This window comes from Mercenaria mercenaria, chromosome 6 (assembly GCF_021730395.1).
Source record: "Mercenaria mercenaria strain notata chromosome 6, MADL_Memer_1, whole genome shotgun sequence".
NCBI classification, from domain to species: domain Eukaryota; kingdom Metazoa; phylum Mollusca; class Bivalvia; order Venerida; family Veneridae; genus Mercenaria; species Mercenaria mercenaria.
The window spans coordinates 762195-780691 of record NC_069366.1 but is presented as its reverse complement, the minus strand read 5'-3'; the positions used below and the strand labels follow the sequence as shown (position 1 = coordinate 780691).

The 18497-nt window shown below is 34.0% G+C and overlaps 1 protein-coding gene across 2 annotated transcripts in view; it reads right to left on the bottom strand.

The window, feature by feature from the left end:
- Nucleotides 1-12860, bottom strand: part of LOC123549858 (regulator of microtubule dynamics protein 1-like) — a 50775-nt gene extending 37915 nt beyond the window's left edge. For both annotated transcript variants that reach the window (XM_045338296.2, XM_045338297.2), the window contains exons 1-2: nucleotides 12743-12860; nucleotides 2070-2205 (exon numbers count right to left, since the gene is read on the bottom strand). In XM_045338296.2, the coding sequence (XP_045194231.2) occupies nucleotides 2070-2205; nucleotides 12743-12826 (220 nt within the window). In that variant the 5' untranslated portion in view covers nucleotides 12827-12860. The remainder of the gene's footprint in view (nucleotides 1-2069; nucleotides 2206-12742) is intronic.
- Between the last annotated feature and the right edge of the window lie 5637 nt (nucleotides 12861-18497).

Sequence of the window (18497 nt, the reverse complement as noted above, 5' to 3'; positions counted from 1 at the left end):
GCGGGTATAATTTTGTACCTGCGGGTATAATTTTATACCTGCGGGTGCACAATTATACCCGCGGGTATAAAAGCATACCTGCGGGTAAAAAATTATACCTACGGGTATAAAAGTATACCCGCAGGTACAATTTTTATACCCGTAGGTATAATTTTCATACCCGCGGGTACAATTTTGTACCTGCGGGTATAATTTTATACCTGCGGGTGCACAATTATACCCGCGGGTATAAAAGCATACCTGCGGGTATAAAATTATACCTACGGGTATAAAAGTATACCCGCAGGTACAATTTTTATACCCGTAGGTATAATTTTCATACCCGCGGGTATAATTTTGTACCTGCAGGTATAATTTTATACCTGCGGGTGTAAAATTATACCCGCGGGTATAAAATTATACCCGCAGGTATAAAATTATACCCGCGGATACAATTTTTATACCTGCGGGTATAAAATTATACCTGCAGGTATAAAATTGTACCCGCGGGTACAATTTTTATTACCGCGGGTACATTTCCAATTTATACCCGCAGTTATAAATTTATACCTGCATGTATAATTTTATTACTACCTGTGGTACCTGGAAACTTTCGACCCAAATGGTACGCCATAGTATACACCCTGAATAGCAACTGTATCAGGCTGACTAAGTAACCTGAATTCAGAACTTCAAAGAAAAGTAGGGAAAACTACAGAGGCTATGAACTAAAATCTGCAGCATTAAGAAACCACAGCAGGTTATTATCCTACCTGTTTCTTAATACTTAAGATTTCACAATATGGTTACAGACCACCATATGTTTTCACTCAGATGTCCATTATAACATTAACATGTATGGCCTTTCATAAATCAAACATAAATATCTAATCTCATTTTCTTTCAATAACTAACTTAGCTCTGGGACAACAAAATATTTGACAAAACACATATGAATAGTGATACTTATTTGAATAATTTCATGCAAATGATATGACCACTTGTTATGACAGAAGATATGTGTGAAAAACAGGTATTACAAATATATCTATATGTTAAAATCCACTAAAGGCGGTCAAACAGTCCCATTTAAGCTACAAACTATAATGGCAATCAGCACTTTTTTCCTACCCATTCATTACCTATGTATTAAAAAAGTTGAATACTTGCTTTAGATTTCACTGTTATTTCTGGTTTTACATTTACCTTTGCTACATGTGATATTTCAATAATCAAAAACTTTAAAAGCAAGTTCTGAAACTGTGTATTACTTCAGAATTCATATCATACTAAACCAGATTATTTATGTTTAAGTATTATGCAGTCAAAGGTCTCAAATTAATATTTCAAACAGTTTCATGTAAATAAGACAGGAAGGCATAAAGGACATTTCAAACAGAATTGAGCCGCGCCATGAGAAAACCAACATAGTGGTTTTGCGAACAGCATGGTTCCAGTCTGGTCAGGATCCATGCTGTTCGCTAATGGTTTCTCTAATTGCATAAGGCTTTGAAAGCAAACAGCATGGATCCTACCAGACTGCACGGATGCGCAGGCTGGTCTGGATCCATGCTTGTCACAAAGCCACTATGTTGGTTTTCTCATGGCGTGGCTCAAATGTGGTTCTGAATTTTCAGTTTTATAAACATAAGAGTGTACAATTCCAATTTTCTTTTAATGATATGTCAAGAATCATGATTTACATGCTGGCTATGACAAGACTGCGATTCTCTTGTCCGTTTTTCAGTCATAATCTTTACAATTTATACAGGTAAGCCAGTCTGGATATGAAGATATTATATTATAATGTATATTCACTGCTCATATCTCGTACTGTGTCACAGTTGATATCTGTAGAGACAGGTCGACTGACGGAAAAAACTTTAAGTGGGCTGATGATAGAAATTTTGTTGGGGCAAATGAGACTTCACTGTGGGCGAGCTGATTATACCGGCTACTAGTCACTACAGGGGGAATAGAGAAAAATCAATTTTACACCCCTGATGGAAGGCCTCTAATTGAAGTGCTAAATTAAAAAAATTTACCAGCAGCAAATATCAGTTTTCATATTCCATTTATTCTTTACATACCTTTGGGTTTTTCAGTATCTTCCTTTTTACCCCAGCTGAATCCTGGTATGGTAAAAGCATAAAAAGCATTTCCTGTCATAAAGGGAACCAGTAACTTCCTATAACAACTTCCTCGCCCATTCAAGTTGTTTGTCTCCTACAAACATTGAACAAAAGATTTATTTTAAATATGAGGTAGTTGAAGGTATACTAGATCCAAATTTTATATAGCGGATATTACACGAGTGTCTTTTCATATTGAATTTATTAAATGAGTTCAATAAAATAGTAAAATGCGAGTCTCTGCCACAACAATCTTGGTAGAGGGTCACACAAGAACCGTTTCTGTTAAATTATTTTAAAATCGGGCTAGCAGTTTCACACAAAAAGACTTTTTCAAATTTCCTCTATATACATATAGAGAAAAGTGACCACGCCCACTGGCGGCCATGTTTTTTGACGAATCAAAATAATCTGAACAATCTTGGTAGAGGGTCACACAAGGACCATTTGTGTAACATTATTTAAAAATTGGACTAGCAATTTCACACAAGAAAACTTTTTAAATGTCCACTATATACATATAGAGAAAAGTGACCACGCCCACTGGCGACTTTTTTTGACGAATCGGTATGATTTGAACAATCTTGGTAGAGGGTGACATAAGGACCATTTGCGTGAAACTATTTCAAAATCGGACCATCGGTTTTGGAAATGTTGTTTGAAGATTTTTCTATTCTTAGCTCTTGTGGCCCCTCTATATGCAACCAAGCGGAACTGTTTGAACAACTTTGGTAGAGGACCATCCAATGAACATCCATGCCAAGTTTCATCATAAACTATTCAGTGGTTTTGGAGGAGATGTCTTTTAAACACAATTGTTGATGAAGGACGGACGGACGGACTCATGCACGCAAGACAGACACAGCGCGTTCCCAATAGCTTACCATGAGCATTGCTCAGGTGAGCTAAAAACTTAATCAAACTGATATGCAAAACTAACAGGTGAGTGCATTAGCTCTACCTATTCTTCAAATACTTGAGCTAAATATTAAAGCTGTCTGTCAATACCTAGATGTGAAATTTTTTCACTATTAATATGGCAAAAGAGTTATCACTAAAGGTGATCAATATCCCTTGATGTCACTTTGATACAGGAAGGTAAAATGTTGTGATCATGACCTTTGACTTCTGTTACCTTGACCTTGGGCCAAGTGGCCTAGGTCCTGCACTTGATAATGTGATGCTGTGATTTGGGGAAAATAGCTCAGTATTAGGGAATAAAAAACCTGATCAATATAAAGTCAATTTTTGGTGAATACTGCATGACTGGAAAATTTTCTAATGGGAAGAGGTCTGTTAAGGCCTCTATTACAGAAGAAAAAAATCTGAGTTTATTGAGTAGTAGTACATATTTACACTTTGTTGTCAGAGCTATATATGCATGTATTAACTGTGTACTACTTTCAATATTAAGAATGGAGCTCATTAATTCTGCAACACCTAAATAAAATGTAGCCCGTTTTTGCAACAAAAAAAAACAGTGTCAGGTCACCAGTGACTCAGATATCCTCTTGGTCAGGGTTTTGGCATAAGTAAGGGGAAAACTAATAAGACCGCTGTAAATCAATCAAGATTTTGAAAATTCCATTTCTGGCAACTGAACTGAGTCATGTGCTTATCAGGTCAGAGACTTCACCTGGATTGAGGGACATTCTCTTGATCTATTAACAAATAAATTGTCTCTCAATCGAAGGGCTAAATTTACCTTAAGCCTTGAAAATTAATGAAGGAGTAATTAAAACACTGATTTTAGACTACGCAAATTTATTTCACAATCTGACTAAATACTTGATCTTCTAAACGAAGATCTGAGGATGACCCATTCACATTCATCTTTCTCTATATTTGGATTTCTGATATTGCTATTTTTATTTTCGCAAAACTATTTTTATTTGAACCAATCAGACGACTCGTTTCAACAGACATTTGGCTGAACCATCAAAATAGCATCGAATGTAAAAGGGTGAGAAAAATGTGCAGTCAGTCCGGGGCTCAAACCCGGGACCCCTCGCTTACAAGGCGAGTGCTCTACTGACTGAGCTAACTGGCTGCCTGACACCTTACGTGACCAAGTCCGTATCGTGACATATGATTCCTCTCAAAACACGAGGGCGCAGTCGTGATGAGGTCCTCATAATTATTGTAAACATGAAAAACCCAGGCTAAATATAGATTTTTTAAACTTCTACTCTCAAAACACGAGGGCGCAGTCATGATGCGGTCATCATAAAAATTGTTAACATGAAAAACCCAGGCTAAATACAGATTTTTTAAACTTCTACTTTCACTTTAAAAATGAAAGCAAGGGCTAGTGGAAGGGTAGTCAGAACGTGGCTTATCAATAGCACGACTTCAGATCCAAAGCGTAGCGTTAATTGGAGATGTACTTTAGTTAGATTGATTTATTTCAAAGATAGAAATTTTTCTTTCTTTTATAAAATTTTCAAAATCCGAATTACTTGGGAATTTTATTTAAGCATTATAGTCCTTGAGCAAACTTTTATGAAAAGGTCACTTAGGTGTTCCTTGTAATGTTTGTTTGAAATAATAAGTTCTTGATATGAATAAATAATGAAACTGTAGTGAAATGATTGTTTTCATAAAGATTTCATGATTTTTCAACACTTAAGCTAAATCCAGTCTTTTGATCGAAAGATATTTTGTCTTTCGAACGAAGACAGTGTTTAGATCAAGAGAATATATTCTCCAATCCAGGTGAAGTCTCCGACCTGCTTATGTTTCCTCTTGAATATTTAATATTTTTATACCTTGTGAATATGAAATGGCATTACCTTTCATGTTTATACCCTTTTGAAAACGTAAATAGTACCCTCGAATTACCAGTTTTCAAACCCCAAAGGAATTTAGGGAAATTACTTACAGTTAATGAATTTTACAGGACATGATAAAATTGTTACCAAGTCAAGTGATGATTTGGACATTCAAACATGTTAAAGATAATGAATTAATGAATAAAGCAATACATCTTTAGAAATAAATAACAAATTTCAAACACATGTATTTTCAACATGGCATCAGACTCAATAACCTGTTTTCAAACCACCTGCAAAAATGCATGTAATTTTTTTTATGTGGTAAGAGCCTTTTAAGTATGTGAACTTATCAAGTTAAGGCAAATTTTGATATTCATCACTTTTTACAGTTAATTAAATGTCTGTCTCTTTCTCAAAGCCAGATAAAACATGGACTGACAGGAAAATTAAGATTAAATTCTGAAAACTATTATCTTTTTGTAGTACATCAATTAGGCCTAATACCTAATACTCTAGTTGTTGTTTACTTTTAATTTCTGACAGTCAGTTGTATAGAATAAGATGTTGATGGTCACAATGCTTCAATGCATAAAAGGTAACTGCACATGCAACACCATACAGAGTCACGTATGTAACTGAATGAAAAAGCGCAGCCATGTTGCCTGTTATGTGCATCAAAATACAGTGCTTTTGGGTATTGTGGATAGTTAACTAATTTTTCCTGCATTCCAATTTAAAGGAATGAAATTTAGCAGGTTTTTTTCTGTATATCAGACACAAAACAGCTATTCTATTCAAAACATTCAGCTTTTAATAGAAATTCATGTGTTTTTTCTCTCCATGCCATTGTTAATACATATGCGCTGACTTAGGGTGTACAGGATAGCTTTGGTCATTTTTTCCATTATTAGTTTAAAATCCACATCTAAACAAACTTCCCAAGATTTTTTTACTATAAATAAGAAGAATAATGTATTCTCTTTTCAAAAACATTCAGCTTTTTAAATTTCTACATATTCCGCCCCAAAAACGGCCAAACGAGTGGCCTGACAAGGGAAAGTTTTGAGTATCAATCATGTTTATACATTTTCATTTTATATATCAAAAGTCTTTCCATGATTTTTTTAACCACAACTGCACTTTTTAAATTGCCCCAAGAGTACAAAACAATCGTGTCGCAAAAATATGTGATATTTGACACACTATGGAATTACAGCTTTTTGTCAACAAGGTTTTGAGACGCTTTTTTCAACAAATACTAACTTTTTATGTGTTTTAAAATGTTTATACTTATGCTAATGACAGTATGCAGGCAATTTTTGAGCTTGCCAGCATCGGCCATGTTACTAAAAATAGAAACAAGACTGGGTTTCCCCGATTATTTCTGGGTTTAATGTGCAAAACAGACATTTATTATGTCAGAATAGTCTTGGTAAAAAAATATCTGGCCTGTAATATTTCAACATGTACATTCGTGTTCTTTTCAAATTCTGGAAAATCAAAAAACTTTGAGATTTTCTCACTTCAAGCAATTTAATTTCAAATTAAAAAGAGATAGCCAAAATGAGAAAAAATATTTGCCATTTAAGCAAAATAATCGCAAATTGCGATAATGTCGACTGACAGCGTGATTCCTGCTAAAATCCGCTATACCCTAAAGCACTGTAGGGGAGTCTAGGCATACCTGTCAAGTCTGACGCTTGAATCGTGATTATCACGAATTCAAGGTTTGATCACGACTTAACCAATTTGGAGAATTTTCTCACGCTTTCTAAAAAAATCAGACCAAAAAATTTGTGGACCACTTATTTTCTCTAATTTGCCATCTGGCATCGTTATTTTACGACAGGATGAGACAACAATAAACAGAAAACACATGTCAAGTGTCATTTTCGATGTACTGATTACGCAATGGACCTACCGAAACTGGTTCTGGCCAGTTTTTGCTTTAACCAATGCTTCCCGAGAGAGATTGTACCAACCAAATTGATGCGTTAATTTCCGTATGACTACGAGTCAATTACGTAAATCATCGATATTGACCGACTGGTTACTATTTATGCTATTCGTGGACGTTGCATTGTCGGAAAAGTGTTAGAACCATTCGCGCACTTGACCTTGACCGACACTAAAAAAAACACATGAAGATGCCAGAAAAAAAGAATTATTCGTCAAAATATAACAACGCGTGGGAACTGGAATTTCCTTGGCTTAGAAAAGCAGACAATGGACCTAGTTTTGCTTTCTGCAAGCTATGTAGGAAGTAAGTTGTATGCACAACCGTTTTTCCGGTGCAGGTTCAAACCAAAAGTACATTTCAAATCGAAAGTAGAATATGTAGATCACTGAGACATTTTTGTATTAAACATTTAGGTTCATAGATACATTTTATATCACGGCTGTAATAAAAACTCAAAACAGTTTCACTGACAAAATCACATTATTTTTTTTATTTGTTTTTTAGAAAACTAAATTTTCTTGTTGATCTATCATGAAATAAAATTAAACAAAAAAATCATGTGGTGTTAAAGCAAGGCAAAAAACGGTGGACCTGAAATACATATTAATGGCCTCAAAAAGCACCAGAATTAGTGTTTCATAATCGGACCCAAAGTGCTATCGATTATCAAATCGAATCGGAAGGATACAATCGATTGATTATTAATCGAAACACTCATATATATTATACATAGTAATGTTAATTGGTTTCACCACCGTCTACACTCCAGAACAGTAATGACAATATATTGTTCTTTAATTTATTTCAGTTGGAAATGTATACAAAATGTACATGTAATGACATGAATAACATTCAAAACAACAAGAATCAATATCTGTCTGTATATTTGTATTTTTACACATTTCAACTAACATTTTTATTCAGACTTGGTATATTGATATTATTAACTCCTGATAATAATTAAAATGAAAATATGAAATGAAATACATTGGTCACCGTTCTTGTTTTAGAGCTTTTTCCACTTGAAAAAAAAAGCCAAAATCAGCAAAATATCAAAAAAAAAAAAAAAAAAAAAAAAAAGGAAAAATCTTGAAGAGGAGATTTTTCCAAAACAAAAATAGTGATTTGTGATCTTTATTTCATACATCTACTTTTCTGTTTCCTCCAAAGTGTCTGTACACAAACAAAAAACAAAAATATTTACAGTAAAATAAACAACAGCAACAAAAAAAAGAACACACTAGCTTTTGGCACATATATCAGGAATTATATTTCTGCTTGTAAAAACCAACGAGTCCACTTTTTTTTTTAAATCACACCACGAGTGACTTACAGAGATATCTAAAGAATAGTGCATCACATCAGCACTCCATTCATGTCAAAGATCAAAGCGGTACACTGTTTGAAGTTTAAGAATTTTGATTGACAGGTAGAAGTGGTTACATCTGGTGTGATGTAACACTGTGTATTGCAAACATTACGAATCTTATGAATTTCTTTCGCCAGTTTTGGTTATTGGATTAATAGGATGTTTAAACTTTTATAAAATTTTAGGGTAAGAAAATTTTGTTTGTGTAATATTTTTGACACGTTTATCTGACTTGTGAAATATCAGTGAACTTTTATGGGTGTCAGACGTTTCACCCCCAAGACTGTTCCTCCCAAGACTTTTCCTCCCAAGACTTTTCACCCCCAAATTGGGAGTGAAAAGTCTGGTGTTTTATAGCATATGAAGACTTTTCACCCCCTATTTGTTTTTATTAGTAAATATGATTATAATGTTATTTTTGGGGGGAAATGTAAAATTATGTTTCATGATTAGGTTAATACATTTAAAAAAGGATATTTTATTCTATGTTGTTTATTAGTAGAAAGTTATTTACAAGGTTATCTTTTAATCCATTTGTTTCTTCAATGATTGAAAATGTGACTTTGATGATTAAAGGTACTTTTGATATTAGTTACAAAATTAAAAAAAATAGTTTAATCCCTTTCTTTGATGTTCAGTGATTGAAAAAATAAAAGTACTTTTGATAATAATAACTACAAAGTAAATTATTATTATGATTATTCAATAAAATTAGGTTCATTTGATGTTTCTGTTTGAGACTCAACAACACCAGATAGTATATTATATATAGTGAAGCATTGTTCCCTCTATGTTTTCGACTAGTAAGGTGGAAAATACTGGCTTAGTGCGTGCATGTATAATGGAGAAAAGTAATTTTAATAAAATTTATTCGAACACTGCTGAATTTTACTAAACTTCTTAAACCTTCAAAATTTACATGATACATTTATTTTGTTGGTTAAAATAAAAGTGTGAATGTCAGTTATTTTTCTTAATGAAACTCAAAGTTTCATCATTTTGAACTCTTAATAGGTGTTGTAATTTAATCAACACCTTCTGATTGACATAAATAGTCAATATTTTAAACTCTTCATAGGTGTTGTGATTTAATCAACACCTTTTGACTGACAAGAACTTGAGTTGGGAAAGTGACTCACTAATTTTGTCCAAATAATAACATATAAAATATTCACATAAAACCTGTACATTCAGTTCATAGTCAATAACTTAAGATTCTAGTACAAAGTATGAACAGTGTTGTGGCATCGAAAAACATAAATTGCTATCAAATACTTTACACCATAGTCCCAGCAGGCACACAACATTGAATCGACGTTGATTCAACGTTGAGAATTGGTCGTGACATTGATCAACCTTTTTTCAACATTCAGCAACAATAGGAGATGCTCTGTTGCTGTTTGGTCACTACCCGACGTTGAATCAACGTTGAATATTGGTCATGTTTTGACCTTCTTTCAAGGTTAATATAAAAAGAGATACTTTGAAAATTGTTTCAAAATCAATACTGACTTGCCTTTATATCTCAGATTGCCAGTATGACATTAAAATACATGTTATTTATTATTGCGCCTGTATATGTAAGATTAAAGTGAATTGATTTTAAATTTGTCCACATTATTATTCAGATACAGTATAGAAAATAAAATATGACATTATTAACCCTTGAATTTGATATTGTTCAAATTTGTTCATCTAGTATGTAGAAAGAAAGTGAAGATGTAACATACTTTTAAAAATATAGACAATGTTTACACCTGTGACACTTTCCAGTATGCTAGATATTTCTGTTTGAAAGAATGTAAGTAAGCGCAGACACTCGTATACCAAAGTTTAACATACAACACAAAAACTTACTCAAAGTAAAGGGGTAGTGGATGCAAAAAGTAGGGTAAATGCAGGGGAAATGAGGGGGCAATAGTGAGAGTGAGGAGGAGGAAAAAACGCTTACAACAAACAAAAAAAAAACATACGCAACAGATAATACAAATAATAAGAAATCTTTCTTATGCTAAAGGACTTGATTTTTTCAATAGAACAGTTAAAGACATGAAAATGTTCTAGTGGCATAACATAGCAACGTTGGTATAATAATGACTTTAACTTAGTCAGCCTTAAACAAGAACTGTTCAAATTAGTTTATTCTTAACTTTAAAGTTTTACAACAGACATAATTGGATTTATTATAACAATATTGTGATTCACAGACTATTATTGCTGAGAATTGTTATTACTTAAATAAAACATAGAAACATTGGATTGTATTTATTTGAACTGGACTCTGTCGTAACGTGGCAAACAAGCAGATCAGCATCACAGGGGCTCTGTCAGAGCTATTCCCCATTTCCCGATGTGTCCCCCTGTGATTGCCGTATAAAGTGTGAGGGCGAAGAAAACCCCAGTACAGCCCTTAAATGCCCATTGACCAAACAGGGGCTAGGTGTTCTGTACGACACTTGTATTTATAAAGATATATTACTAGCTTAGAGGTTATGTTTATTACTGAATGTAAATAAATAAAAGAAAAGTCTTTGAAGTAAAAAGTGATAAGTATAATTTTGTTTGTTTCTGAGTTCAAAAAGATCAGTCAAGGTTTAAATTAATCAAAGTATAATATACTACAGGTTAGCAAGTTAATCCATTTATATTTTAACACTTATTCTTGTCAATCAGAAGGTGTTGATTAAATCACAACACCTATGAAGAGTTTAAAATATTGACTATTTATGTCAATCAGAAGGTGTTGATTAAATTACAACACCTATTAAGAGTTTAAAATATTGACCTACAATGAAATTAATGACACTGAAATAGTAATATTAGTTAATTTATCTATTTCAGTCTCGATCATCAACATACATAAATAACATCAGAGAACAAAATGTATTACATATATTAACATAAAACATATTGAATGTTGCCACTCAATACTGAGTTACCTGAGACTATTATATCTTTATAAATATATAAAAATTTATCATAAAAATAAATTCCACATCATATTGCACTTATAAATACCTTTTTTACATGTTAATTATCACAGTTGGGCTAATATTATTATACTAAAGGATAAACATATACCCATCTAATTCTATTTCCTAGATAATATTTAGTAATTTACATCTACTGTTGTAATCTAAATCTACTCATATATTTTATTTATATTACATAATTAAAACTTGAATCCATTTGAATAATATAGAAAAAAAATCATTAATCTTGAAGTCACAACAAACTAACATCCAGTAATAAAGATAACTTGACTAAGTTGACTACATGTATGATCCCCTAAACTCAGTGTACATTTTATAGAATTATGGTCCGTAAAGTAACAAATTATCTTCATAAATGCCCTAATAACCTAAACAAAATAAAAAAAAATATTTTGAATATCAAATAACAAAATATTTTACAATATTTTCAGTATATTAAAAATTGGGGGTGAAAAGTCTAGGGTTTGTAAAATTGGGGGTGAAAAGTCTTGGGAGGAAATGTCTTGGGGGTGAAATGTCTTGGGGAGGAAAAGTCTTGGGGGTGAAACGTCTGGAATTCAACTTTTATCCTCTGGGCAGATTAAAAATACTATGCAGTGAAAAAAGATTGAAACTGAAATTAATATTTGTTTGTATAATTGTTTGAGAAATTTTTATTGTAATAAATTCACGACTGTTACATATACGCAATTGACAGAATAATATCATCTTACGATCATTCAAATAGTTGATTCTATCTTTTGTGATGTGTGACAAATTCATTTAAACAAAAATGTAATTATATTTCCTCTCGATTTTTCTCACATTTTTGTTGGTAAACAATTGCTTCACATACTATCTGAACTTATAGAAATAGAAAATTATCTAAGTTCCCGGTATTTAAATGCAAACGAGTGCTCTTCCTTGACCAAAATTTTTCGTAAAATGGCGGAACAACTCCCGCTGTCAGAATCGGGTCCTGAATACGTGTAGCCCTATTTAGCAGGTTAAGTAAATTAATACATGGAAAATTAGATCTATTATTACCCGACAATCGATTGTCTCACACACAATCGATTGTCGCCGACCTGGAAAAATTAACGACGATTATTCGATTGTCGGCGACAATCGAGAAATCACTAACCAGAATGCATATTTTCATGTATATTTAAAAAAAAAATTATTGGGGGAAATCCCCCAAACCCAGAGGGAGGGGGACACCCCCTCCTGCACCCACCCCCACTCGTCGCTTCGCGACTCGCACAAATCTCACTCTTTCATATTTTGGAAACTTGACAGGTATGAGTCTAGGATAAGTAATTCATGTAGCTTTTACAACTGAAACATCAATACATAAAATATAGGTGAATCATGTAAATTAAAATAAAGCAAATGACAGTCTTACTGTCAAATAAATAAACATTTGTTCTTTGAAGCCACTCATGCAGTACGAAATATTTCGTACACGAATGTTGTCACGAAAGAAACTTAATTTCATAATTATACAGTGTATTCTAAAATAAAACTAAATTCTTAAACATTATGCATTATTATACCTTTCTAAGTTGTTGCCATCTGTTTCTGAGACAACTTAATCTTAACTGCGTCCGCAAAACAAAACTCAACCGGTTTGTTGCCATTTTTGAGGACGAGGTGACATTAGACAACCTCCAATTTGAAGAGCAACTTTCGTATTTCCCGTACCGTACGGTATAGTATAGTACGTTAGGCCTAATGTGCGAAAATGAGCCATATTTTTTTATATTTCTTTATTTTTTATTTTGTTTACTTTCTTAAAGTTTCTTTACTCACTCATAAAAAATGCCAGACAAGACAACCAAGGTATTGCTCCACTAAAAGATCAGACAACTGGCAAAATTAACTCAGAATGCATTGGAAAAGCAAACATCCTGAATAAACAGTTTCAGTTTGTTTTTTCGGGAGTTTCTGCACTCTAACTGACCCAACTATGTAAGAATGCCCTCGGTAAAACTAGATACCCGATTATGAATGATATCGTCATTGACCCCAGAGGTGTCCTGAAACTTCTCCAAAACCTAAAGCTCATTGTTCTTAAGGAGCTCCGATAGGAGATCCTTGACATAGTATCACTGATATTCCAAAGATCCCTAAATACTGGTCAATACCCATCTGAATGGACGAAGGCAAATGTAGCCCCTCAGTTCAAAAAAAGGTGATACTAGTGACCTAGCAAATTATAGGCCCATATCCCTAACATGTGTTCTATGCAAACTGCTAGAACATATTAATTATTGCTTCTAGCCTATCCACACACTTTTCCAAACACAACATTCTATATGAGCTGCAACACGGGTTCCGGGAAAAACGGTCCTGTGAGACGCAGCTAATAGAACTTGTTGATGAAATATCAAGGAATCTTTCCTCAGGTAAACAAACTGACCTTATCATCCTAGACTTCAGTAAAGCCTTTGATAAGGTTAACCACATTAAATTACTATCTAAACTCCAAGAACATGGTGTCTCCAAACAAATCGTGTATTGGATCAGGTCCTTTCTAATAGGTAGATCCCAGTCTGTCGTAGTCAACGGTCATATGTCTGATCAAGTTCCTGTCACATCCGGGGTCCCCTAGGGTTCTGTCCTGGGGCCCTGCTTTTCCTACTGTATATAAACGATCTCCCTGACACAGTCATTTCCCAGGTACGGCTAATTGCAGACGACACAGCCATGTACCTTGCAGTTACCTCCCTCACAGATTGCCAAAGGTTACAACGCGATCTCCTAAACTTAGAAACTTGGGAAAAATGTGGGACATGGAATTCAACCCCAGCAAGTGCCAGGTCCTCCATATCACACGTAGCAGAAAGCCCATCCAGTTTCCTTATACATGGTCAAACATTATCCCCAGTTAAGGATGCAGATACCTTGGTGTCGATATCAGCAACGACCTCACCTGGAACACACATATCAACAGAATAACAACAAATGCAAACAGAACACTAGGTTTCCTCAAACGCAACATCAAAACTAAACAGGAAAAGGTCAAAGCACTTTCATACAAAACACTGGTCAGACCACAATTAGAATATGCATCATCTGTATGGTCCCCCATACACAGGTTAACATACTCAAGCTGGAAATGGTCCAGCGACGTTCAGTCAGATGGGTCAAAAATGATTATTCTCGATACACAAGCGTAACGGACCTACAGAACACCTTAGGCTGGAGCACACTTGAGAAGAGACGTCTAGACTCCAAACTGGTCATGTTGTACAAGATTTATTACCATCTTGTAGCCATCCTCCTCCCAACTTACTTAGAAGTCCCAACCAGGTTAACCAGACAGATGTACCCCCTCAGCCTCCGCCAAATTCACGTCAACTCGGACTTCTTTAAATTCTCCTTCTTCCACCACACCACAGTCCTGTGGAACAGGTTACCCCCCGCATATTGCGACTCTGCCTGATCTTGAATCCTTCAAACAGGCAGTGGCCCTGTCCCAGTATTAAATATAGCATTTTTTAACATTTTTTTATTCTACTGTTTTTAACATTTTAACAACCATGCTATGTCTTATATTCTTACTATGTCTGGAAGTCTTCTTCCAGTTTTACTTCTATCTTCACTAACACCCGGCGTGCACCCTGCCCATAATACTCGCAAGAGGCAGTAAACATAGATAGACAGATAGATAAATAAGCCACATCCTTAAACATTATTATTTCTTAAACTTTTTTATTATCTTAAAGACTAAAAAAGTACAGGCCTCTATATGGAAATATTATTAATATCGAAATTAAAGTTATTTATAATTACGAACGAATCGTTCTGATTATCAATACGAAAATAACATTCATATAACATATCATACTTGATATTTATTTTGTTTTTTAATCATCTTAAAGACTATTTTAGTACACAACTATATACCAAAAACTGAGTGATTTTTCAACCATGTGCCGATTCGCTGATTTTAATTACGAAAATAACCTTAATAAAGTACGTAGCATCTTTTATACCTGTTTATATATATATAATTTTTTAATTATAATGTCATTCATAGAAGTTTATGGTGTCAGGTACCATCTTCATTATATTAATAATTGTAATCATAATCAGGAATACGTTATATGCAGAGAGATGCAGGTTACGCATTTCAATTAATGGGAATAAGAATTACTTCTTTTGGGGTAATTTTGGTAAAATACATAGAGAAATAGTATATATAATAAATCGAAATTGAAAATATATCATATAAAAATAACAATTTATGTTTCTTTGAAATAATATTGTTTCTCTCCATAGTTCCCTTTAATTTTTACTACAAACAGAATATCACTTTTGATTGGATTATCACACCTTGATTAATTGTTTGTTGATATACAGCACATGTATATTTATCTGCAGTGTGCATTGCAATTATCAATCAATTAAGCGATTGTGGTGACATCGGATAACGCGTTGATGTATAAACTTCAAAGAAAAGTACGACGTTTATGAAAATATTGAACAGAACAGAACATCTCTTTTATTCTCTCAAACATGTACAAAACACGCAATATGAGGTATTTACAACAATAATACATGTAAACGAGGCTACAATACAAAAACACATTTATACATGTATATGTGGTTTTCATTTATAAACTATCAAACATTTTAAGTACATGATGTATTACATAATAAAAGAATATGGGAAATAACTACATTCTTATTTTCCGCAATATTATTATGACAAACTAGCACAATTTCTGAAATTCTGAGTTATTCTTGGTACAAATAAGTTTTTCCTATTTAAACATGTTTGGTCGTCGATAATAAACCGGTTTTATATATTGTCTTCTTTCATTTGTAAATTGATCACATTCGAACAGGTAGTGAAATTCGTCCCCGATATTGTTTCTACATGAGTTACATAAGCTTTCATTTAATGGTGTTCTTGTCCAGATTCCCGTTTCTATTGGTTAACCTGTGGTTTCTTGTTCTAAATTTAATCATGTTATATAGAGTTTTGTAACTTTGATAAGTACAGTTCCATTCCAAACGATTTTTTAAATACACGGTAAAACGTACTATTACTAGAGTTATCTACTTGGGAATACCAAATATTCAAAAAAAAAATCATTTCGTTTTTGTTTTACTGCTAACTTTTACCATTTTGCGTTTGGAAAAGTATGTTCATTCCATATATTTATGAAACCACATTTTATCAAAAATTGATTTAACATTGTAAAGCCATGGGAATATTACCTTAAGGCGTAAAAAAAATATTTGTTTCCGGTATCCCGACCTACCCTAAATTTTTGGCCCTACCCCAAATGTTTTTATATCCTGGGAGAATAAATTTTTCAACTTTTTAACAAAAAAAAAATTCCGACCTACCTACCCCAATTTTTTTAGCATGTTACCGGAAACAAAGATTTTTTAGGCCTAAGCAGTTCATCAAGTAGATTTTGAGAGGATTGCAAAATATTTTTATATACAAAATACGACAATTTCTTTGGAGTATCACCTTCTTCAATGGTACAGAATTTCGACCAAAATGAGATCATTCATTCTTTCATGGCTTCCGAAAGAAACCTTCCTGTGATACACAACTTATTCTCACTATAAATGACCTAGCTAAAGCCATCGACAAAAAACCAGCAAATAGATGCTATTCTTCTAGATTTTAGTAAGGCATTTGGTAAGGCTAGTCATCATCGCCTCCTACAGATGCTAGATCACTACGGAGCCAGGGGCAGCATTCATTCTTGGATCGCCAATTTCATGAACTGTCGCATACAACAAGTAGTCCTTGATGGTGCTAGTTCAGAAGTCTCTTTTGTCTCATCTGGTGTACCACAGTGAAGTGTCCTTGGTCCTCCTTCTCTCTTCCTTACGTACATCAACGACTTGTCTTTGAGAGTCCGATCAACAGTTCGCCTTTTATCAGATGACTAATGTACAGACATATCAGGAGCCAGGAAGACGCCAGACAACTCCAACGCGATTTTGATTGTTTGCAAGACTGGGAACGTGACCGGCTCATGTCATTTAATCCTGACAAGTGTGAAGTTATTCACATAACCAACAAACGAAATCTATTTGACTTCACATACAACATCCATGGAATCCGGCAGAAACCTACAGAAGGCGCTAAATATCTCGGAGTCACCATCATGCACACCTGGTCTCTCTTGGAAAACCCATATAAATAACATCACCAGAAAAAAGGCCAGCTCCATCATGGCATTCATCCGCAGGAACATCCGCTCAAGTCCACCAAGTGCCAAAGCAACAACATACATGCGTCCATCCCACGGTGGAGTATGCTTTCACTGTGTGGTCCCCATACGCTGACAGCTACATCAGCCAGCTGAGATGATTCAGCGAAGAGCTGCAAAGTCCGTCAAAAACGATTACCAACGAACAAGTTCAGTCTCGAATATGCTCCATGAACTCCAGTGGGACACACTTCAGCACAGACGCAGTATGTCCAGAGTAACCATGTATCCATGCTGTTAAAAACTAGGCATAATCTTGTTCCTGGTCCTCCTCTTTGGCAATCAAGATCAGCCAGAATCCACAACCAACAGTACAACCAAATCCACTGTAGCAAATCTGCCTATCAACACAGCTTCTTCCTAGCCACTGTTGTCCTTTGGAACCGCCTGCCTCAATGTGCCGTAGAGGGCTTTAAGGCTGCTCTATGATATATCAACACATTCTAAATGCCAGTCTTCATTTTATCAGTTTTTTAAACTATGTACAAAGAGAGACTTTTAGATGTAAATAGTTGTCCATTGCGGCTGCGCATGTACAGTATTTTAATCAAATCGCGAGTATACTCTAGAGTGAGGTTATTACTGGTCATGGTGATGATGATGATGATGATGATGATGATGATGAAAGTACTGAGCTATTTTACCTAAATATTTAGTACATTTACTCTGTTAGTATTATAAGTTTTCTTTTATTTGGCATTGAAAGAGATCCACGTACTTCTTAACTTTATAATTGCTTAGGTGACGAATTTCGTTATTTGTTGGAGTGTCCATTTTTCGCAAATTTGAGAAAAAAAAATACATTCCTAATTATTATACGAGACATCAAAATACTTTAAAGTAAAGTCAGCTCATGATCTATAGTAGTACATCTGGACTTGTTAAACTGGCTTTATTTTGTAAGAATATTTTACCTTGTTTTAATTAGACTCATTCTCCACTGACAAAATTGTAGATTTTAACAGATATTTTCTGGTACTTTTTTCAATCTGGACATTTTGCATGGCTACTTTTGTGAGTTTATTCATTCCGTATTTAGTCTTGTACATTCCTTGAATAATAC